General features: G+C 39.7%; 1 protein-coding gene across 1 annotated transcript in view; it reads left to right on the forward strand.

Annotated features, from left to right (window-relative positions):
- The window catches only part of LOC115608066 (BRCA1-associated RING domain protein 1-like), a 45,559-nt gene that overhangs the window by 4,681 nt on the left and 16,990 nt on the right, over window positions 1-23,888 (forward strand). The window contains exons 4-6 of the mRNA XM_030486203.1: window positions 6,024-7,018; window positions 16,091-16,171; window positions 16,891-17,063. Of these exons, the coding sequence (XP_030342063.1) occupies window positions 6,024-7,018; window positions 16,091-16,171; window positions 16,891-17,063 (1,249 nt within the window). The remainder of the gene's footprint in view (window positions 1-6,023; window positions 7,019-16,090; window positions 16,172-16,890; window positions 17,064-23,888) is intronic.

Raw genomic sequence — 23,888 nt, forward strand, 5'->3', positions numbered from 1 at the left:
TTTGTCATTGCTGACTGTGATAGAAGATTGCAGAGATTGTACTCTGGGAATTCATCTCTCTATCAAATTTTAGGCTGATTGTCAAAGTAGGAAAAAATGAAGTGAAATAAGCATAGGTGAATGTATGTCTCTTCTGCAAGCTCAGAGAGGAGCATTTTATATAATACCAAGTTTTAGAAAACATTAATTTAGCTGTCAGATACAGGAAAGGTAATTCTTCCTTCATTGTTGCCTGCTAATATACTTGTCTAAATTAAAGATTCTTTTTCCAAATTAATCCCATCAGCACCTTCACGTTCATTTATGGGGTAGCTTTTTATTGACATGAAAATGTATTTAAGTGAGGAGGCCGGAATCCTATGTCCAACTCTAAAGGAATACATTTTCTATAGATGTAAAATCCTATGGTGATTAAATCTTCTGGAGCATAGAGATTTAGGTGATAGCTTAAATAGGATTTCAGGAAAGCATTTTAAGTGGTGAAGGCTTTTAAAAACATTTGGGAGAGAATCTCTGAGAGGAGCTATTTGTGATGCTATAAATAAAGTATTTGAAATGTAACGTGGTCATGTTATTGATACTATTTAGACGTTTTAGAAAACTTACAGGTGGACTGTCTCTTAAAAATTGATCTGATGTTTTACTGTACTAGAAGTTGAATAATAAACTTAATCCCGTGGTGGTTCTAAAATAAAGTTTGCATGATGCGGCTATACCACAAATGAGAGAGAACAAATGAGGTGATTCTTCTCATCCCTTCTTCCGACTTAAAAGAAGACACACTTAAAAGGGGTGTTTTATTTAGAGCTCAAGTTATGAACTGATATGGAGGTTACTTTCCATAACTTGTAGTGTTTGCAGTGTATGAAGGATTAATGGCCTTCTGGATATTTCAGACTGAGGTTGAAGGGAAAACCTCCTGAGTTGGTGATAGGTCGCTGTAAGGAATGGTTTGGATACATAAGTATACGGGCACGCCGCTTAGAACAGCGGGTTATGTGTTGTACTATGGCAAATCACAGAATGCTGTAGCTTTAGAGATTTTGTGAGCAAATCTGTTTGATGTTTTGTCACTCATCTCTGGCAAATCTGTCACCTCCCATAGATGTATGTCTTGAACTGAATGTATACAAAGTGAAATATGTTTGAGTTGGGAGAATCAGGGCCTCTCTTGCTAAGGAATTGCTTTCATGTTCTGTAAGCACTGTATTTTTGCCACATTCCTGTCAACAGTAATTTCTTTTTTGTTAGAAGGTCAGAAATGGTATTTTCTGTTCCAGTAAAGAGACCGAAAAATCAATGCGTCTGTGGAAGAAAGGAAGAGAAGCAGTTGAAAAAGGAATATTTCCATATATTGCTTTATATCCCTTTTGCATATTTATATGCTTTGTTTTGAGACAATTGTGGCTTGTCTCAAGGCTTCTGTTTGAGATCCTTGTTGACACTGAGGTTTCTGATACAAATGCATTGTACTATCTACAGCAGGCCTAGTGAACACAGCAAGTGTGTGTGTTGTCTTTAAAAACCCACAGAACTGCAGTGACTGAAGAGGATAGGGTTAAAGTCATCTGAATATTTCAAGCATACAAATCCCTGTACCCTGAGATTCCACAGTAGATCTGAGAGGGATCTTACTTTGCACTCCATTGGGATAAGCATAGCTTTTTATAGACAGCGTGTGTGTGTGGTCTAAAAAGCAGCAGCAAGTAACTCGGAAAAGACTGCACAAACCAGCTAGTACTTCTTTAAGTTGAAGGGAAGGACAGCAAAATGGCACTACAGATTAGTACTGGGGGTGACTGATGGGGAATTGGCAAGTAATGAACCTGAAACTAACTAGAAAATGCAAACTACAGGTAGCAATGCTGAGTCTCAAAATTAATTCACTTGTTTATACCCTTGGTCTGTGGCAAGGTGAGGAGAGCTGCGTGACCTTTTCACTGCCTAGTGTTGTACCTTTGTGAGGGTAATAGGAAGCTAACTGCGTGTCAGGCTTCATAGGTGGGTAATCGGTAAGAACTTGTTGAATCATGGACATAGTGTATAAGTGTAGTTGAGGTGAAGAAGGTTGATTTACAGTTGTGATTTTGGAAAGTGAATTTCTAAAGACTTCAGCAGATTTTTCTACATGCTTAAAAGAAGAGATTGTTGTAAATATTCACAACAACAATTTAAGATGATTTTTACCTTATTTATAACATCATCTGCTTCAGTCAAGCGTTCCCTCCTTCTCATACAGAGCTAGATCTTGCAGGTGTGGGTCAAAGCTTCCTAAGATCATTTGATGCAGGTGGACAGTAGAAGAGGTTAACTTCTGATTAGCCTTTATAGTGTCATAACTCATTTCACATTTACTGATTGTGGAAGGAAAGATGTTTGAACTCCTGTTGTAACAGATTACGTTGCATTTCATGTATGTTATGACATTTTTCATAATAGCTAAAGATGAGGTTTTGAATAGCTGGAATTTCTCCCTTTTTCCCCCCTGTGTTGAATACCTTAAACTTGCAAAAATAATCATTCTTTAGTGAAGGCACTAATGTTGCACAGCTGGTACCAAAGCACTTTCCCTTTGATTTTTAATAAGAGACTAGTTTGTCAGAGATTTCTCAACTTCTGTTCTGAAACCCGTAATAGAGAATAATTTGAAAGGCACACAATGTGCATCATTATATTCTTTTGATGAAGATTAATGATAGCTAAACCACATTTTCTAATTGCTCCTTTTCCCCCCCCCCTGCTCTAGCCTGTTATTGTACTACAGCAGAACTTGGAGATGTAGCTCTCTAGTGCAGGGCACTGTGTATCTCCTAGTATTTTTGTCTGCTCTCAAGCCTTTTAACACTTCAGAAGTTCAACTCTGTTAAATGTCAGCGTTAAGAAACTTGTGCTTATTATGTGCAAATCAGTAATTTATAAAGAATTCAGTTACTATTTTATGTATATGAATGTTATATTTAATAGGTAATGGAGAATAAATTTACTCCACGTATTATAGGCTGATTCTAATACTGTTATTGTGAATACTCTTTACACTATTGCAAATGCTTAAAATCTAGAATTAGTAAGGCATATTTTATTGATTTACCTTGTCTCAATGCATCTCTGAAAATTTTGGGAGGATGCTTCTTAGGTATTAAAAAGACAATTAAATCTTAATCATATATAGTAATTTTTCCATTCTAGTTGAGACAATCTCTGGCTTCCAACTTGGAGACAGCAAAGAATTCCTTTGGATCGATTTTTCAAAGAGCAGTTTACTCTGAAGGTAGTTAATGCACTTAGCTACCAGATAATACCCTCTTCATATAAATTAGCATTTACATATTAAGCCATAAGAAGTTCCTTTCAGCTTCTTAGCACTGTGTCTCTTCTCTCTCTTCCACAGCGCTGGGTCCATCAAAGGGTTAGATTTGCAGGCAGTGTAGATTGGCCATTTGTCCTTATTACTTCTTCTCCTTACCTTGTACACTTTGGAAATGAAGGAGAAGGGCAGCAGAGGCTAATGTTTTTTTGTGGGTGCTAGGCAGAACTGTTCAGGTGAACTGTTCAGGTGAAATTGATGTTAGCTACAGAGTATTCTAAAGAATGGAGTCATTGAAGAACAGCTGAGACATTTTCTGCCACTCCCTGGCAGAAACTGCAGTTTCTCCCCCAGTAGGCCATGAAGATGCCCTGGGTGGCCTCTCGATGTGACAGATCTCTTCCACAGTATGCATGGCCTTTTAATCGTGTTCTTTGAGTGCTTCCCTGTTCTAAGACATCCAACATACTCTTACACCTGAAGTAGTTGCGTGTGAGGAAGAATAATCCTGGGAAAGTATTTATTTCAGCAGGTTTTTAATAACCCGACTAGGAGGTCCTTACTGAGCGACCAGTAATGAACAATCAGTTTAAGAACCCTTGTGGTTAAATTCTCACAAGCTTCCTTGCTGCCAGAAGTGGCATATATGTAGCTTCCAGTGTAAATACTTCATTGTGTTATGCTGCTTTAGATCATACTTCTGAAAGACAGTCGCTTTGATTGAATTTGTCACTTGGACTTTAAAGTCTTACCGTGCTATACACGTCAAAAAGAATTCCGGCCATCACAAGATTGTGCTCAAATTACTTTTGCAAGCTGATTTTTTTTCTTGCTCTTTACTTGGAGATGACTGATGGTTTTAGCAAGGTAAATATTTTCGAAGAAAATCTGCTAGTTTTGTAAACAGTGAAGGCAAGACAAGTAAATAGTAACTGTGGTTTATATTTTGCATCTGTTTGCAATCAAGCTCTTCCTTTTTTTAGATGTGATTGTCAGAATGAAATTGGATAGGATGTCTTTCTGGAGGCTAGCTAGTTACGAGATTTCAGTCTCAATTTCAGTGCTTTTTTTCATCTGCACCAAGCCCAGCTCTGCAGGAAAACCAAATAGCTGCAGTTCTGCACTTGATTAGCATTAAATACCTGAATGATTGATTAGCTATCCTCAAGCTATATTCTCAAAGACACTTCTGGTCTGATGCCTTACATAGTCTTCTAGCTAAATCTCCTAATACGCAGGGTATTTTAATTCAAGAGGTAAGTACGGTAATATAAATCAAGATTGAGGAAACATTAACCTTGAAATACTGCGTTAAAAGGAAACCACATGTTATTTTGGTGTTATTAGCTATGCAGTTCTAAGTGAGATTTCAAATGTTTTTTTGTGGCTAAGGGATTGGGATTACTCTGCTGTCTGTGAGTTTGTTACAGCTTGCTGTGGAAAACAGGCTATAGTTACTAAACACCAAAAATAGAAGAGAAGGTATGGAGAAACCAAATTATCTGTAGAAAGTTAATGCACTGAAGTGAAAGTAATCTATTGTTGCAGTCAGTGTCTGTCACTTTTAATAATCAAGACTTTGTATAGTTTCTTTAAAGAATGTTTGAATCTTGGTCTTAGTTCTGTAAAAAAAAAAACAAACACCCTACTTGCCTTACTAGCCAAAATTTATATTGGTTTTGTGTTTGATTACTATAAATCATCAAGACTTTTGTGAATGGTGGTCCCTGAGGTTGGAGGCAACAAAAAGAATGAGTTGTGTGTTGACTTCGGGGGACTTGTCCAAGTAACCTAAAATAACATCTTGTGGAGGAATCTGTAAAAAATCCATTAGTTCTTTTGCACTGAAAGAGTTGTTGTCGAATTAAATTATTGTCTAACTTAGATCACTTTATGCTCCTTAATTTATTCTTAAGCCATTGAGAACGCCATTTATAGCCCTTGGTCTCAGCTGTTATTTCATGCACTGGGAGTACAGGATATTCTTCTCTCATCTTGGTTATTGATTTGTAATTTGCTGGATGATGTGACTTATAAAATTGCTCCACCACATATTTTAAAGAAATGTTTGAGATCATCAAAAGGTTAGCTTCCTTGGAATTATTTACTACCAAGGGGTAAAGGATCCAATGACAGGACACAATTACTTATAGTTTTTTTCTGTATATTGCTCTGATTCATCTGCTGTATCCGTGTAATCAGTCAAAATTTCTCAGGAATGTTCAACATTCGTATGAGGATGTTGTATGTGCTTGCTTGCTTGCAATTATTCTTCCTGTTCATCTTCACATCAACTGTAATACCTTTTTTAGAACATTCTTTCTGCTCTTTTGTGTATGCACAGACCACTTTGTAAAACCTATTTCTAGTGAAACCTCAGCAGGAGAACCAGCCTCTCTCTTTTCTCTAACCTGGGCAGAAATCTGTGTGTGTGCTGTGTTGTGAACCCGGACTATTGAAGGAATTTCTCTACCAGAGTGCTTGCTTGCCTAGTGGGTAGCTTTAGCTGCACTGGGATCCCTGAACTCCAGAGTGGCATGTGACCTTGCCAGCTGCTTTAAAGCCATTACATGTGTTTTTTTCAGAAGAAATGAAGGCACTCATAGGTTGCAGTTAGTAACACTTCATCAGTTATTACAGATATTCTGATTTTGTTAATCTTTGACATGTTCTACTGAAGAGTACTCTATAAATTTTTCCTCTTCCCTGCTGCACTTAGATTCAACAGAAGGTATGTCCACACCAACCGACTCAGATGTTGGACAAAAGAATAAGAAGGAAGAGATAAAAATGTGGTTCAGCCCAAGAAGTAGGAAGATTCGATGCATCGTGAAGAAGAGTCACCCTAAGACTAAAAGCGATGACCTTTGTCAAGATACGGGCTCAGTTTATGATTTCATTTCTTCACCTCCCCGTGAAAAGCCCTCCAACCTGAGAAAAAAGCCAACACAGAGACAGAGTAAGAAGATGAAGAAGAAACGTCTAGCAGACATTAACAAAGTGTGGAGCTTAGAGAAGCCTGAGCAGAAAGGAAGAGTTGAGGAGGAGACTCCTAAGGAGAAGTGTGTGACCATCTGCAGTCAACCAGTAGTCCTGTGCACTCCAGAATCAAATAGCCCTGGAGAGACAGTCCAGCAGGAGTCTGTAAAGGAAGCTGACTCCAGCAAAAGTACAGAAAGTGTGGAAATACTGCCACAGGTAAAATCCTCAGAGAACAAAGACAACAGCGAGGTTGCATGCCTTCCACAAGTCAGCAAGGAAAAAAATTGTACTACAGAGACATCACTGTCAATAGAAAATGAATCTGTACCTTTAAAACGTGGAAGGGAGCAATCCAGACTTCCAGTTGCTTCTCAGTCTAAAAGACCAAGAAGAACTGAAAGAAGCATTATTGAGAAGTCAGTCGGTCAGGCAGGTTGCTTAGAGGAGTTACCTCAGGGTAGCCCCATCTCCCCAGTGGCTGAACACAAGACACCAGTTCAGGTTTCTTCCTCTGTATCCAAACTCACTGACACCGTAATAAAGACAAGAAGCTCTGCAGTCTCTCAAGCAATAAATAGTCCTTCAGAATCTCCCTCTACCCTAGCTACTTCTAAGACTTGTAATCAAGTAGAAATACCACACAGTCCTTCCGTGTTGAAGTCGCCCGGTGGTAACACAATTGGCAGAAGAAATTACAAAGGAGAGACCTTACTCCATGTTGCTTCCATCAAGGTAGGACCATCATCTTCTAGTTCAACTTTAAACAGAGGTTTAAAAAGACAATGTTGTGTTAAAAATATCCTGGAAACTCATTACTTCAGTACATCCTATTTTGGGGGAGGGGGGGAGTCTCATTTTCTGATCTTTCTTCTAGATTTATTGGGGAGTTTCCAAACCGATTCTCTGATTTCTTAAAGAAATGACTATTGGAATGGTCAAAGATGGTTATACTTGAGAAACTCAATGTACTACAGTGTCAGTTATCCCTATGAGTTCTAGGAAGAGATAAGCATTCGAATGTTTTGGCCAGAAAGCTGTCTCTCTGAATAGTCATAAGGAGTTTAGCTAAGTATTTCAGATCTTACTGAGTGATCTTGATCAGTTTAACTTGAGCTGGTAACTCAGCCAGGACAAGAGCTGAATTATCTACATCAAGATAACTCTATGCGACCTTCATTGACATTAACTGCTATATAATCTTTGAGATCCTCCACCTGATGCAAGTGTTGGCTCAAGAGGACGAAATGCTGCACCCTGTGATTCCCATGCTGAGCCCTATGCTCCGAGCATGCTGTCCTCAGAGATAGTGGAGATGGGAGAATTGGGACAGAGTTGGGATGTTCCCAGTGGACTTTACTTTTATATCGGATCAATGTTATTCTTGGAATAACAGCTGTCACTCATTTTGCTGTTATTGTCTCGGCCAGTTCCTGCTGTGGTAGAACATCACGGCTTTGCTCTTTGCAAGGGCTGTCCTTCCCTGTTGCTATGTAAAAGCAGGCAGGGTAAGTTGAGTGCTTACAGCTAAACTCATCAGATGCACTAATACAGCAGCTCTCTTTTGAGAGGTCATTTCAAAGAGTTTGTAGTCTGGCAGTTTAAGTGTACTTCGTGTAAAATCGTAATGTAGAAATACTGTGTGGTTAATAACCTACCTGTACTGGAAGAATTGATTCACCTGTAAGCATCCTGACATTTATATAGCACTTCTATTTGTGGAGACAAAGGCTGTTCTTGATAACTGTGTCCTCTTTCAAAAGCAGTCTGTTAAGCCACTCCTGCTGCACGAGACCTTTTTAAATAGATGTGGTAGCTGAACTAAGCTGAGTTCAAATCTCATACTTTATGCCATTAATGCAGAATTAGGAAGAGAAAATGAAACACTGTCTGCATAGGACTCGAGCTTTAGAGGATAGATAAGTCTTGTATATTCCTCTTTATTAAAGCACTGTTTACAAATTATCCTTCCATGATTTTCTGGGAATTTGTAAGGAATACTGTCATGACTGACTGGTTCTAAAAAGAAAAAGTTATCTACCTTGGCAGGTTTTCACACAGGTATGGTTTCCAGCAGTATGCCTGATACTTGTGTTCCAAAGAAGTATTTAACCTAAGAAAACAGAGCATTTCTGCAGCCATACGCCAGTAAGGTGGTTTTTATCTTGCAAAGCATTCAAGATAAATGAGTAAAAATGAAACTGTTCATTCTATAGACAAAAAGGAGAAGTTTTCATTCTCCAAGTGGAGTGGTGTAGCTGGCACTGCTTGTTGGCAGTGGTACAGCCCTCTCTGAGAAAGGGATAGAGCCATTGCAGTGGGCTGAAACGCTGACCTCCAGCTGCAGAGTAGGCAGTGGGGTGGGCCTACATGTGAATGCTTTTTTTCAGTCGTGTCTGTGCATTAATTTTGGTGTTGTCAGTTAATGTTTATAATTACTGAGCTAAAATGGGAAGTCACTTCTGTTCCTCGTTAGTTCTGCAGTGGTTTTAATCCGTTCCATTTGCATTGAGGTGCTCATTAGTAAAGGCTTTTTTAACTAGGTAGGGCTTCAGGGTGATACCAAAGTTACCACTCTCTTTTAAATGTAACTAAAATAAGGCAAAGAGAATGGTCTTTTGGTTATAGTCGTAGTTTTTGTTTCCAGCTGCTAAACTTCCATTGCATCTCTGAGAAAGTTATTGTTATGTCTCCATTCCTCATCTGTAGAAGGAGGTTATACAGATTATCTCCTTTCATTTGTGGTGTTCCTAGTTCTGGTTATGTAGCTTAATCACGGGTATAGTACAGGATTCCTAAGAAGTTGCTGCATCCCCCTGTAGCCAGTAGATGTAGGCACAGTTACCAGTTCATGTTGAAGTGGATTGAGTTGCTCAAGCCAGCATGATGTGAGGACTTGGTCTTGAGGTCATGAGGTTTGGTAACCCTTTACTTTGTGAAGCAGTGAGCAAGAAATACGAGTGTTTAATTGCCACGAATCTGCTGGGGATGTGTGGCAATTGCGAGAAAACTTGGGGGTTTTGCGTGCAACTATCTTTTGTGTAACCTGTGTATTTCTAGATCACTCTTCTAAATTGTAGGAGCCCTGCCATGGAACTGACAGATGTGTGTTCTCAAAGAAGCTGCTCTGGAAAATACTAGGCTTTATACTGTATGTATATTCTCATTTTGGTTGTGGGGTTTTTGAATTCTTTTTCCAAAATAGCCCTGTCATTTTTTCCTGTTTCTGGAAGAAGTATTTCTCATCCAGTTTTGTTTTATAGGTGATTTTTATCTTGTTCTTTCCACAACCAGTAATGTTTTCCCATGTGTGTAATGGGAAACAGACTTGTAGCTGCTACCCTCCACCCAAAGTGAAGTAAAGTCTTAATTCTCTGGGACTTCATTAATTACACAAATAAATCTGGATTATTTTCATTAGCTGTTAGCGTCTAATGCCCTGAATTTAATTAAAGCTAATTGAGTTCTCCTTTTTTTTCCTTGTTTAAAAGAGATAATAAACAACATTATCAGGCATTAAAATTAAGTGTATTGTGCTGTTTCAAATGATTCGGAGGAATTGTCCCTGTTTAGTACTACTAGTTATTAACTTACTGAAATCAAAATGGTTCTCAAGAAAGGTTCTAGAGTGGATTGACTTAATGCTGAGTTAAATAAATGTGGCTCTTCCCACAGCAAACAGCAGTCATGTTTATCTTCCTCCATAGTCATTAAAGGTAAAACTTGCAATTAGTTCAAATACAAAGCGTGACCTATTGCACTCCTAATATTCTAAACTGGTGGGAAACTGCCCAATCAACAGCTCTTCATATAGGAATTATTTTACAGTAAAATAACAAGTTGTTCATAGGACTGGCTCTTATGTGGCAATTAAAAATACAGCATGGTGTTACTTAACTAGTTAGCAGAGAGTCTTAAATCTACAAAATGCTGTACCACCAAACTATGATTTCAGGTCTTGATTGTGCCTACATTTCTTCTGCTTTGACAAGGGAGATGATGGGGCAGTTCACAGTGTGGAATTGCTGCCACTATGGGTTCCAGGAGGAGGAACAGTGAACTGCAATGCAACAGGATAACAGCCATGGGTGGGAGGTAGCTGGGAGAAGGCTTTGATTTTTATGCTTCGAGTCAGAAGCATTTAGAGAGTTGTGCTCTCTGAATGTGCTCACTCTCTCTCTGAAAGAAAAAGCTTCATCTATGCAGAGCATCTACTGAGTCTGAAGAAGGAGAGAAGCCTTGGGACCAGTTTTGGTTATTTCCTGTTCCAGGCACCTTTTAGCTTTGACAGCTGACCAGGAGGGCCTTCATAAAGGCTTCACCCGTGGCTAGCCTGCTGGTGCTGGACTCTTCACATTCATAGAATCGTAGAATGGTGTGGGTTGGAAGGGACCCTAAAGCTCATCCAGTTCCTACCCTGTGCCATGGGCAGGGACACCTTCCACTAGAGCAGATTGCTCCAAGCCCCGTCCAACCCAGCCTTGAAACCTGGTCTTCGTTATACTTAACATTGTAATGACTACTGGATAATTCCTCCCAAGCCTGTGAGACTGTTCTTCCTTTTCATTGCTTTGTTACCAGTTAATAGCACACTGGAAAGGAGAGTGAAAGAAGATTTTGTGGCTTTGTGAGCGTGGGATGGACAACATCAGAAAACTTTATAGATCTTTTCCCAGGTGTCTGACCTGCTCAGCTGTGTAGTTCTTCACTTTTGGCACCGAATGGGTATGTGTTTTGGTCTCTCATTGGGTGGCACATGTCCATGGTACACCTCCAGCCTCCCCCAAGCAGTAGGCAGTGGACTGATGGTCAGCATCATTCCTGCCAGCTGCTTCACAGTGAATGCATCCATTGGTCCAAGGTCTTTTTTTGTCCAGATTTCGTGATTTTGTGTGGCAGGTGACTTACCAGCATGTATACCATCCATTTCATTGGAGATGTGAGGTGTGCTGGCAGAAACTTAATCTCTAAAGGTGACTCTCCAATGTTAAAGCCAAATGCTACAGGAATGGTAAGCAGCCCCGGCGTACTATCCAGCCAGTAGCATATCCAGTAGCATTATGGTAGTATCCAGCTGGTAGCATAAGACACATATGAAGCACTGTGATGGTTTCAGTATGAAAGTTGGCCGGGAGTCAAGGCAATCCATCTTCCCACGTGCTGATTTGAAAGCTTAGAAACAAATTGCCATTTCTTTTTCAATAATACTTGGTTGTTACTTCTGTTTCCAAGGTGGGCTAAACTTCTTGAATCTTTTCTTTTTGTTAAAGGTTAACCATAGCTACATTTAGGCTTGTTAGTTAATAAATGGTCTGCTGGCTAGGGAATAAATACGGAGAAATTTGAGGTGAGAAACTTGCTGGTTCCTGGAAATAGTTGGTTGCAGCATTCACAATTACTACAAGCGCTTTGTAATTCATATTTGTCCTCTCTGACCATTTAGGAGTTGTAAATAACCTAGTTTCCCCCCCCCCCAGCAATAACTCAGGCAAATATATTTGGGTTTGAATGGTGTTTTTAGTTCGTTTGACCTAAAAATTGAAGTCACTTTGTTACCTTTGCAAATAAAAGGAGAAGTGGTTGAAGTGGTACAGGTTTTTAGCTGCATCTTAATATACTGCCCTAATTCTTTGCACCTCTCCCTTTTGAACTGGTAGAATACGTTTGCATAAACTTAATTTAAATGTGACTTTTGGGTGGAAAATATGGTTAATGGAAATAGCAAAGGGTAAAATGGGGGGGAACCCTATAGAATAGGGTTGAAAGGACACTTGCAGTTCTTAACCATCTGTCTGCATTAAAATCATGACAGAATTGACGTGGAAAGAAAAAGAAAAAAAAGAGCAAACCAAAAAACCTTGTCTAGGCCAAATGAGCTGGGTTGCTGGGCTCATGCCATCTGTGTCTGCAGGAGCTTAATTCTCCTTGGGAGGGAAGTGTTTGTAAAGCTGTGCAAATACCCTTCTCTGTGTAAGCTAATGCTGTCTCCTAGATCTGCCAACAGATGGCCCCAGTGCTTTTCTTGCTCATATGGTTTTCCTAGAGCTTCCTTAAGCTATAGCAGAGGAAGAGCAAACCCATTGCATTGTTGTGTTGTCACTGTACATAAGCTTTGTTACGAGCTTAAAATGTCCTTTGCTTTGTTTCTTCCAAACAGATAATTTTACATTCTGCAGCAGTTTCTGCCTCTTCAGAAGCTGCTTGTAATCCTTCATGGATAATGAGATTTAAAAATCAACGCTTCCCTGTGAATTGTTAATGTTAGCATTTTTCTACCTGGTGTTTTCCAATTCTCCATTTCTGAACAAGTACTGTCTACAGTTACATTTCCACTCAGCTGTTGCCACAGACTAACCCAAGCTGTGAGGGCTCCTCCTGGTATCATCTGGTATGGTTATGATTCTGTATTGGGGACTGGTGATTTTATGCTGGCCTTGCTAGATCAAGGAAACTCAAGGGACTAAATGTACAAAGTTGATTTGTTATTAGTCAAAGCACAGCTTTATGAAGCATGCGTGAATTAGTAATTCTGTGCCAATAGATGTAGCCTCTTTGCTTTCTTACTTGTGGAGGAAAGATAATAGGGCATATAGGTATTTCTGGCTGGGACTTGCCCTTACCAGGTCCTTACTCTTTCTTTCTTAGAGTTGAGCGAAACATTTATAAACTTCTAAATGTGAGTAATTCTACCAACTTTGATAGAACTGTTCAATGTGTTGACTGCACTTTTTTTACTCTTGGATCACTGTCAGATGGTGGTGATCCTGCTTGCAGGAGGGACTTGGTAAAACACGTGTCTGCTAAGGATCTGCTGCTTGAAATTTAGTCTTTTCGCTTTTTAAAACTAAATATTCACTCTCTGGTAAGTTCTCCTAGCTCTGAACAATTTTCATAGAATCATATAGAATCAGTAGACTGGTTTGTGTTGGAAGGGACTTTAAAGCTCATCCAGTTCCAACCCCCTGCCACGGGCAGGGACACCTTCCACTAGAGTAGGTTGCTCCAAGCCCCTGTGTCCAACCTGGCCTTGAACACTGCCAGGGATGGGGCAGCCACAGCTTCTCTGGGCACCCTGTGCCAGCGCCTCAGCACCCTCATACTGAAGATTTTTTTCCAAATATCTAATCTAAACCTACCCTTTTTCATATTAAAGCCCTTTTTTAATATTTTGTTAACACATCTCCTGTAATCCTGACTGACAGCACTCATCCAGTCATTCATTGCACAGTACAGCTGGCATACCCGCTTCCCCTCCCTTTCTGTCACTCTCATTACTAGGTGCTGGTCTCATTTAGAGCTGAGGTGATGACAATATTTGTCTTCTGTAAAGAGCAAAATACCAATTTTCTTATCTTGAGGTAGACCTGGGTTTCAGTCTGTGGATGTCATCAGTGCTCGTCTCCACACCAGCAACGTTTCCTCTGATAAAGCTGCAGCGAGGTTTTACAAATCAATGTTCACTTAACAGTTCTGAAAAGCTGTGATACTACCTAATGCCCACACAAATTATTAGCTATGCTTACTGCTTTAAAGGAGTACTCTTGAAATGTCAAATCCTCGCTGTACATGTTTGCAAACTTAACTTTAAATGATAAGCTCAGATCTTGCTCATTATAGATAATTGTATCTTCTCTCTGTACAGAAAGATCTAATGCTGAGCACTGTCTTAGCTGCCTCTGAATGACTCTTCAGATTTGATGCATGTCTGTTACCTTGCAACCATAAAGAATACTCTGCTGCTAGAATTCTTTAATTGCTTTGAAAGGCAGCATTTTGTTGGGACACCTAGGTTGTGAATATAATGCATGAAATACCTCTGTGATGTGTTAATTTGCTTGACTGTTGTAAAGCCAGTGATTGTCAGCATTTTTTTGGGGGTGAATGTTGAATTTACAATTGTTGCTTTCAGGATTTATTAATGCTGAGCAGTCTGTCTTAATGTTTTCTCCAACTAAAGAAGAAAGCTATTTTGTATTTCCAAAGTATTCCTTGACAACAAATGGGATTAAGTTTATTTTTGTTGTATTTAAAGCCTAATTTAAAATTCTCTTACTTTTTCTAAGGTATGCTGTGGAGTAACAGCTAGGAATTCCTGACTTGCCACTACTTAAGGGCATGGAACTTTCTGTATATCATGGATTAAACTTCTCTTTCCCCTTCCAGGTCCTAATATTTTATATATTGCAAGTTTGGCCAAGGGCACAGGAGCTAGATACCAGTTTGTATTTACTCTCTCCACTGGGGATCACAATACCCTGGTCTAGGGAAAGTGTTAGCAGTTATCTTGAAATGCTTGGTTGGTGTGGATCCTGAAAAAACAAAATAAAACAAAAAAACACATCCAAAACCTACAATACAAATAATTGGAGCATAGGTGACAAACCATGCAGAAACTTGAGGCCTACTGCACTAGTTTAGCCTTTGAAAAGCTTGCATTATTTAGGTAGGTTTTGGTCATGTGGTGACCCTTGGCAATCTCCTTTCTCCCTGTTACTCAGCCAGCTGAGAAATGGTGCGTGACTGCTCCTTATCTGTAATAGTGTAGGTGAATCGTTCCTTTGGCCTGTTCCCAGGTTTTAGCCAAAGTTTTGGAACAGAATTCGTGGTGCCCCTTCCACTGGGGCAGACCACTGCAGTTGCTGCTCTGTAGTAACAAGTGCCAGCAGCAGGAACTGGCTGCCATGGCAAAAGCGAGGTCGAGTGACCAACATGCTGGGGTGCAGACAGTGCTGTGAAGGGAGAAGGGCCTCAGACTCTGATTTTAGTCTCTTTGGGTTACTTTTCCCAGCTGTTTTTAAGAAGACCTGCACTACAGAGACTTATGCAGCAGGAACTGGCTGCCATGGCAAAAGCGAGGTCGAGTGACCAACATGCTGGGGTGCAGACAGTGCTGTGAAGGGAGAAGGGCCTCAGACTCTGATTTTAGTCTCTTTGGGTTACTTTTCCCAGCTGTTTTTAAGAAGACCTGCACTACAGAGACTTATGCGCCTCAGCTTCCACCGGAGGCTTCTCCTTGCCTATTTGTGGCTGCATCTATATATGCTTCAGTCTGTTACCAACTTTCTCTCTTATACTTGCCTTTTTAAGAGTGTCAGAACTTCTTGACACTCTTAAAAAGACTCTTCACAGACTCTGCCCCTTTGCCTTGTCTCTGCTCAGCCTTTTTTCTCTTCCCATAATCCCTGCATCAGTTTCCACCCTTTTCCACATACGTTCCCTTGCTTATATTAAAAATAGAATATAGCATTCTTAGAAAAAACAAATGAAAACTATTCAGGTAGAACAACTGTTGGAGAAAATGTCAGTGAGATTCAACATGAGTAGAAGTTGCAATGTCAAATAAGACTCTTCTCCTTTGCTTTAAGACTTGTCAGGTTTATTAATTTGTTTCATCTAAGCATATTTTTAGCCAGTTATTTAGATTAGTTTGAAAAAAATCCAATCTGAAGGCCAAGGAAATTCTCAATAAATATTCCTGACTTCGATCCTGGAGGTTTACTCTAGTGGACAGATTACAGTCGGCACAAACTTGCCCATTTATTCTGAGTTAAGTCTGTTATGTGCATTTTTACCTGACACTATGTATTCGTGTAAAGTGTGTAGGTGCTTCTAAATGAACAGTAACAATAAACCGTGGCCTCCAAACCAGTTGAGCTTTTGTTATCCTGGCAACATCTGAATGGAAGACTTGTGTCATTACATTTTTTTTATTGCAGCTAAATGTATAGTTCTGCATCTCTTAGTTTTTTGTTGTCTTTGTGTGTCTTCTCCATTGCTTTTTAATAACTATGTGTTTTTCCTATCTAGGGTGACTTAGCAGCTGTTGAACAGCTGCTGAAAAATGGGGCAGATCCCAATGTCAAAGATAACGCGGGCTGGACGCCACTGGTGAGTGTTGGAGACTTCTTTTCTGTCGTCTGTCTTCTAATCACATTTCATTTCATCCCTCCTTTCCTCTCCCATGTTTTAGTTCCCTTCACATGCATTTTGGTGACAAAAAAATTGTGCAAAGTGAGTAAGTGGCGATAAGCAAGTTTAAAAGAATTTATTCACAACTACTGATCACTGACCTGCCCGAATCCAGCTCTCCTTTGCTGGGGTAGGGCATGCCAGGAAATCTTATCAGCCTTCAATACTGCAAATGCAGAAAATATAACTGTGGTAACTAGAAAATATTCGGTTGCAGACAATGTGTATATTTTAGAGGTTCTTAATGTCCTCAGTGTTTTTTACCATTTTGGAAATATATCAACTAGTTGAATGAAAAACTTGCTTACTTGAATTACAGAAAATAAAGAAAAGGTTCTTTTCAACCATGACTTCTTCCTCTCTGAAGAATACTCTTGACAGAGTCTGTAATCTGGGAGGCTTTGTTCTCCATAGTCTAATTTGCACGCAGTTGGCCTTTGTTCAGTTCTGTTCTGTGCTTTTCATTAGGGCTAGGTTCCAAGGTTAATTCATGTCAGGAATGTAGTGCAGTATCCTTGCATCACCTTCCCCCACCATCTACTGAGAGGTATTTGAAAATGGATGTGTTGTGTGACAGAAGTCCTTGCTCTGAATTCTGTTTCACTTGAGTTTCTTCTCCTATGGCTTTACTCAACTAGCACGAGGCATGTAATCATGGGCACAGAGAAGTGGTGGAGCTGTTGCTACAGTACAGGGCACTGGTGAATATTACGGGGTATCAGAACGACTCGCCTCTTCATGATGCTGCCAGGAATGGGCATGTGAGCATTGTTGAGCTGCTGCTTTTGCATGGTGCCTCGCGTGATGCAGTGTAAGTACATGTGGAATGTTATTTTAACTGTGGCATTAGCCACAGCTACAACTTCCAGGGTGTGTGTTAAGTAAATATGAAGTAAAGCTAGTAATAAATGTGATTTATCCGAAGTGAGGGGGTGGGTGTTAAACATATGCTCTGCTATACTTACATCCTTCTTTTCCACGTAGGTGTTTTCTTTCCATTTTGCTTTGTCCAAAGCTTTTCTAAGGATGTCTGAATCATAGATAGCTGGAGTACTGGACGTTGTAATAAGAAAGTAACAAAATAAGCTTACCTGATTCTTACACTTTCCTATTGGCATCTTCTTATAGCTCCTGTCAGATCTAAGATGCTGGGCTAGGTGAGTTTTGAACTCTACAGGTGTCTCTTTACTTTTACTACACGTACTTGCTAGCAGAAGGTGTTTTGGTCCAGTCTCTACCTTCACATGTGACATAGACACAGGCTGGTATTTGGGGGGTGTTTTTAATTTTTTACCATTCTGGATTAAAGCTCTAATCCTTGGTACACTTTTTAATTAAAAAAAAAAAAGCTTAGAAATATTTTCGATTGAATCTTCTATACAGTTAAGCCTCCCAAAGATTCTGGCATTTGGGTATAGGAGGGGCTAAAGAATCCATTGGTCTATGAGTAACCCTGCAAGCTATTAGTTTTTCAGACACTAAATGTGGGTTTAGGTGTTGTAGTATTGCTGTTGTGCCAGGGCCTGTGTGTATAAAATCTGAGTTCAATGCATGTTGTCATCCTGTCATGTTACTATACACATGCAACTATGGACATCTTGCATGACACAGCTTTCCTTGCCAGCTGCATAAAGAAGCATAAACAAGTTCAGTTTAATCACTTCAGCTCTCTATATTTGCTCTTGAAGCTTAGAGAATTAAGGTATTCTGTGGAAAAGCATAAGGTTTTCACAACCAGTCCTGATCTTGAATATACTGGAGTTAAAAAACAAACAACAAAACAACACAAAACAAACCCACAAAACTTTAGCATGAAAAAGTAAAACAAGGATCAATTGTTCATCTTCACTTTGTTCTTGAACAACAAAGACCAGTGCATTACACCTTGAAAAGCTGACAGCTTCAGAAACTAATTTTCAAGCCACTTGAATATTGCGAACTGATTGTGTGGCACTTCTCACTTGTCTGTCTGGTATTTGAAAGCCTAGCACAGTGAATGGCTTTGATGCAAAGTTTTGACAGGACTGAAGCACTGGTAGATTTGCACAGCTGAGACTCCAGATGCCAACAGTGGACTCTTCAGGTCTCTCATTAGCCTTTGCCTGTGATGCATGTGTCCACGCAAACTGAGATGAAACTGAACCTCTTTCAGCTCATTCTACATGAGCAAAGATGACTTCCTTGTTGAAACAGAAGCTTTTTAATCATGGAAAGAGACATTTCTGTAAGCCTTAAACCCTGTCTTAGCTTTTCACTGAATAGAGGTTATGTTCAGTTGTATAGTAAAACAATGTGACATAGGATACGTCACAACTCTGCAACTATCTCCTTGGTATCAAAAATGGGTTCTAGTGCACTTCTGAGTATGCACTGTTCTTGACTTGATCTCTGGGATACTTGGAATGTCTAGTGTTTTGGCGTTCATAAATATATATACACTTCTTTTAGAAACTTAAAATCTTTTTTGGGAACAAATTTAGCCACCTTTTATCTTTGTTTCAGTTGTCTGGCAATAGGAACCACGGGTGCTTTGGCAAAAATCCAGCCCTGTACGTCCCTTCTGGAAAAAGATTTCCAAATCTTCTGTAGGCTGAAACGCTACCATGCATGTTGCTATAGCCTTGATGCTGGAAAGGGCGTGTTTCTCCACACACACCTATTTTTAGAGAAAGCATTAGAGACGCAGAGAAAGGGATGTGCAAGCCAAGTGTTCAGGCTTGAGTAGCAAGATTCTACTGACCTCTTCCAAACACTACCAAGAAACAACAGAACCAAGAACAGTATGGCTGAGACTTCTCAGAACGTCTTGTGCCTGCCTCCCTTCTTGTGCCCTGCTAGCTTCCATCAATGAATTGTGCCATGACCTTTCCCTGCATCGTGACTTTGCAAATCTTAGAGGGTTATTTTTCTGCCTCTGATAGTTGCAGACCTAATTAAACAGTGGTTGGATTTCTCTAGATAAGTGGATTTGAGCCGCCTTTAATGTAGAAGTTTGGAACATTTTTTTTCTGGGTACCCTTATCATGAAGTCACATCTGACAAGTAGGTTGCTTTTCTTCGGTGACTGTTTTTTTTTCTGAGATCCCCAAGACCTGCAGACCACAGTTTTAAAGCCAGGAGGCAAGAACGGGGGGATCACTTAAGAAGGTGCAAATAAAGTTCTTTTCAGTATGATTAGTTATAATTGGCCTCTTTGTACTTAATGCAGGATCTGCTCACCTTCACATTATTACTTTAGGATCTCTAAAGTAGAAATTGAGCAGTGATGAGTAGAACTTGAATCTCTTCTCAAAGCTTTGTTTTCTTTAGGAATATACTTGAGGAGTGCCTTAACTTTAGAGGTATGCAATGTGTGAGCTAAGACAATACCAAACCGATTTTGCCAAACTGATAATTTGTCTAATTTTAGTGGATTTGGTTTGTTTGGGGTTTTTTATTTGCTGTATGAAACTTTCTAGTCCTTCTGAGGTCTCTTCAGGATCTCAGCGAGCTAACTTTCAGCCAAGGAGATGGCCCTTTATATCCTAGCATATTAAAGTGATTCTTCATGACCTCACAGGGGGAGGAGGGGAAGTTTGGTTAGTTCACTGTGGTTACTTAAAGTCTTTTCGCTAAGCTAAGTAAAATGTGAACATGATAAATGTATTCAAATGTGGCTTGGGACACTATTAAATATATGGCATGAAACCTCACAAAAGTGACTGATGTCTTGCTGCTGTTTTGACAGTAGAATTAACTCAGTTTTGTGTCTTAACGTCCCTTGTGTGTTGGAGAGTTAATCTACTGGAATAAAAACAGAGCTTGCATTGAATAGCCCGCTTAGAGCAGTAGTTTTGAAATTTAGTATGATACTCAATTGTGCAAGATGAAATATTTTTTAAAGATGTGCAGTATTTACTGACTGCAGGCTCCAAGGCAGGTAAGATCCACTGGTCTGTGGAGGGATGCAAGATGTATCCGAGAGCAAACACAGCTGATTTCTAAGGGACCTCAGTTCATGAGGCACACAGGTATTAGCATAACCCTTCCTGTTAGAGAGCTGAAGCTAATTCAATTTCAGATCATCAGGTTCACAGACCCATCAAGTACCTTTCATTCCACATGTCTTTTCAGGCTAGTTCTTTCTCCTTGCCTGTTAATACCTAGTGCATTAAATGTATGTAATATGAAGCAGCTACATATCTTTTGGACTAAGTGAATACAGATGAGAACTACCTCTTTTGCCAGAAAGCAGTCCTGGGATTTCAAGTATCCCTTGGCAAAAAAATTTCTTTGGAAATCTATAAGATTTAATAGCTGTGGCACTTCATTTGCCATTTGAAGTTTTCACTGACTGGGGAAGACAAGAACTACAAATGAAAAATGTTATATGGACCAGTGGACCTATTAATTGTCCTGGTGGTCTGGTTAATTTTTTTAAGTTAATCTCCTACATATAGCTAATTCTTCTTTTTGTGGCTTTTTTTTCATGTGCTCACTCCCTTGAATTCTTTTTTTCCTTGCTTCACAGCAAGGCAAGTGATTTGAAAAATTAGATCTGTGCGTTTGCAATTTCACAGTACTTCCTAAATGCTTTCACTCAAACGGGCTGTCTTTCCAGTTCTTCATGCACAGTAAGTTTAGCATTAGTAAAAATTGTTGTGTTGCCCTGTTTTTTTGGGTTTTTTTTTTAGGTGTTAGCTGGGTTTTGAGTAGTTGTGAAGCTGGTTCTGACCAAACCTGTGAGAATGCTTCGGGGTAGATTGTGGTCCTCAATTATGAATGGCATAAGGGCAGAAACTGCTATAACCTGCAGTTAATTCTAGGAGGCACAAGACCCATGACACTGACATAATATTGTCTGCTTTTTCTAAGTGAAGCCAGTGCAACACTTAGCTGTCTCAGTGTAAGACAGTATGCTTACCTTCTTGCTGACAGCGGGTTAATTAAAACCCTGGCCCTGTTTGGATATCTAAGACGGTCTTTCTGGCTACACACATTAAATTTTCTTCCTTTTGTCAGGTTCTCTGCTTACCACGACATTACTGTACTCTCAAAATATAGGTGCTGACTGGAGATGCCCAAACTGGTCAGCTTTCCACATAGGAATCAGTGGTTACAGAACTGCACTGCGACATAGTTGTGGGACTTCCATTCAATACGGAACTCTTGTGGGGCTGGGGTAAAACTCGATTTATGCCCAGCTGTAGAACAGCAAATAACATCTGGAATCAAAATGGAGCAGCTTAAAACATCTGATTACACAGTGTTACACAGTCATTGTTTGCTTGTCGCAGAAGCTGTGCAAGTTGGGGCTTCTAAAGAATTGACAGGGGTGTCTCCCTATTTATCTTGTCTTCTCTGGTCACTTATTTCCTGAAAGTTTAATGAAACATTTAGTAGGAAGCTGTTTTCTTTCTGACTATAGCAATAACCTCTGTTGTCTTCATACCATAGACTTCAGCAGTGTTGCACCATAAACTTTCATTTCATTTAAAGCTTTTCCTAAGAAGTTTTTTTTTATCTGTTGGTCCTTAAGATACTATCTATCATCTCATGTAAAGTCATACTCGGCAGATTACATTGAGTTGCTCTTCACTGGGCTCATCTTTGTTCTCAGCACAGTCATCCTGTTCTTTGATTGGAATTTGTTCTAGCTGTAATAGCCCTCTACTGCCTATTCAGTACCTTGATGACTGACTAATAGGAGACTGCTTGTATCAAAGGATACATCTGACTCTTGAATGTTTAAAGCAACTTACAAAAAGACCTCTTGCATTCTGGTAGAAAGAAGTATGCCTTAGAGACCACATATTCGAGCTTAAGCACTAGATATGCTATTTGTCTCATGTAGAAACAATCGTGTCTTCTTTCTGAGTGTGGAATTTACCTTGCTAAGCAATGAAGTGCACTGGACTTGTTCTCAACAAACCCAGACCTATAGTAGGAACACACAAACGTAGTTACTGATATTTCTAAAAATACTCTGTCTGTGTGTGAGGGTGGACATAAGGTGCATGTCTCACTTACCTTTGTTTTGTAAACTGGGTCAAAATTCATTTTTTACTCTGAACAAAGTGGACGATTTCTCTTGTTTCGTTTGGCTGAATAAAGACAGATTTGAGCACACGTTTTTGCCAAAAGCTCTATTTCCCATTCCTGTGCCTTACCAGTGTTCTTGTGGCTGCATAGATCTGGTCCTTCATCCTAAAATGCATTCCTAAAGTATTAAAAATGTTCCTCAAGTAGCTGCACTCATATGTGTACCAGCCCAACAGAGAGTGGACAAGGTCTCATTCTGATCATGATTACTTTTTGGATGCTTAGTAGATGCCTAACTGAAAAGAATAAATCTGTTTTCCATCTCTTTTCTCTTTAAAAAGGACGTGTAAATTACAATGCCATACTTGAAATCTGTTGTTAGGACATGTTCTTTGTCTTCGTTTTTATTTTGTAAACTCTCTTTTTTCCTGTTGCAGCTACTTATTCACACTTTCCTTAAGCTCAGCAAGCTGCTTTGTTGCACATATTCGGAACTCTTACATCCATCCCTTAGGCTGAAGTTCCTTTTTTCAGACTTCAGCTGCCGAGTTTGTCACATTTTACTTTAACTATGCCATCTTAACATCCTGTTAATAGCCATTAATTCTTTAATGATGCATAATGATGGGATAGCAATACGTGGTAAGAAGCAACTGATATGATCTTAAAAAAGGAGAAAACAAAGAGAATACAGAGGGAGTAGCTGGAGCTCTTATTTGTACGGTTTCATTGGTAAAAAATGTTCTAGATTTAACTGTGGTGGTCTGTATATTTATCTATGGTAAACATTCATGAGTTGTTTTCAACAGTCAAGGATTTTACTGTGACATAGGATGGGGGGAGGGGGGGGAAGACACACTCTCAAACCTCTGCTACTGACATGCAGTGATTTTTTCCACCCCCTGCTTAGTTCACCGTGAAAGGTCAGCCATCTAGTCTAAAGGTGATTTTAGTGTCTGTGCTAATATACATCCACCCCTTCTGCCCATGCATTGTTCAAAGGAACTCTGTCCTGCAGCAGTGTGAATCAAATATGGCCTTTATTTAAAGAAAGGGCAAGAGCTACCCTGATGATGCATGACAAAGCAGGAGCAGCATGACAATATTTAATGGGCTGCAACTCCCAGGACTGGGCTGAGATTTAACCAATTATGTTTTAGGTTGCAGAATTTGGATGATGCTAGCTCTCTGCTCATTAGTATGCAGAAAAGCTTGAGGTTGGTAATATTGTAAAACTAGAAATTGTAAAATACCATCCCAGAATCTTCTGCGTGGGATTTTTGTGGGTTGTTGTTTTCCCAAGAGGCACATTAGTGAGCAGTGCTCACTCAGGAGCACAGAAAGGTGCTAAGGTCTGATGCATCTTTCAGCATTGCATTGGCTAAAGCCTTCTGGTTAAGTCAGTGAAGACTTAATGATTTGAGCTTATTTTTGGACTGGATTGGGTTATAGAATTCCCTGTAAAGCTTCCTAGATACCTACTCTGCACAAGGGCGTGTGGCTGGCTGAGAGACAGTGCTTCAAGGATACAGTGGGTTTTTGACCTCTTCAAATGTTTCATTGTTTGATGACTAAACTCACCGGATTTCAGATACTGAGTCAGGGCTTTGTTCTT

The sequence above is a fragment of the Strigops habroptila genome, chromosome 5, assembly GCF_004027225.2.
Source record: "Strigops habroptila isolate Jane chromosome 5, bStrHab1.2.pri, whole genome shotgun sequence".
Classification (NCBI taxonomy): Eukaryota; Metazoa; Chordata; class Aves; order Psittaciformes; family Psittacidae; genus Strigops; species Strigops habroptila.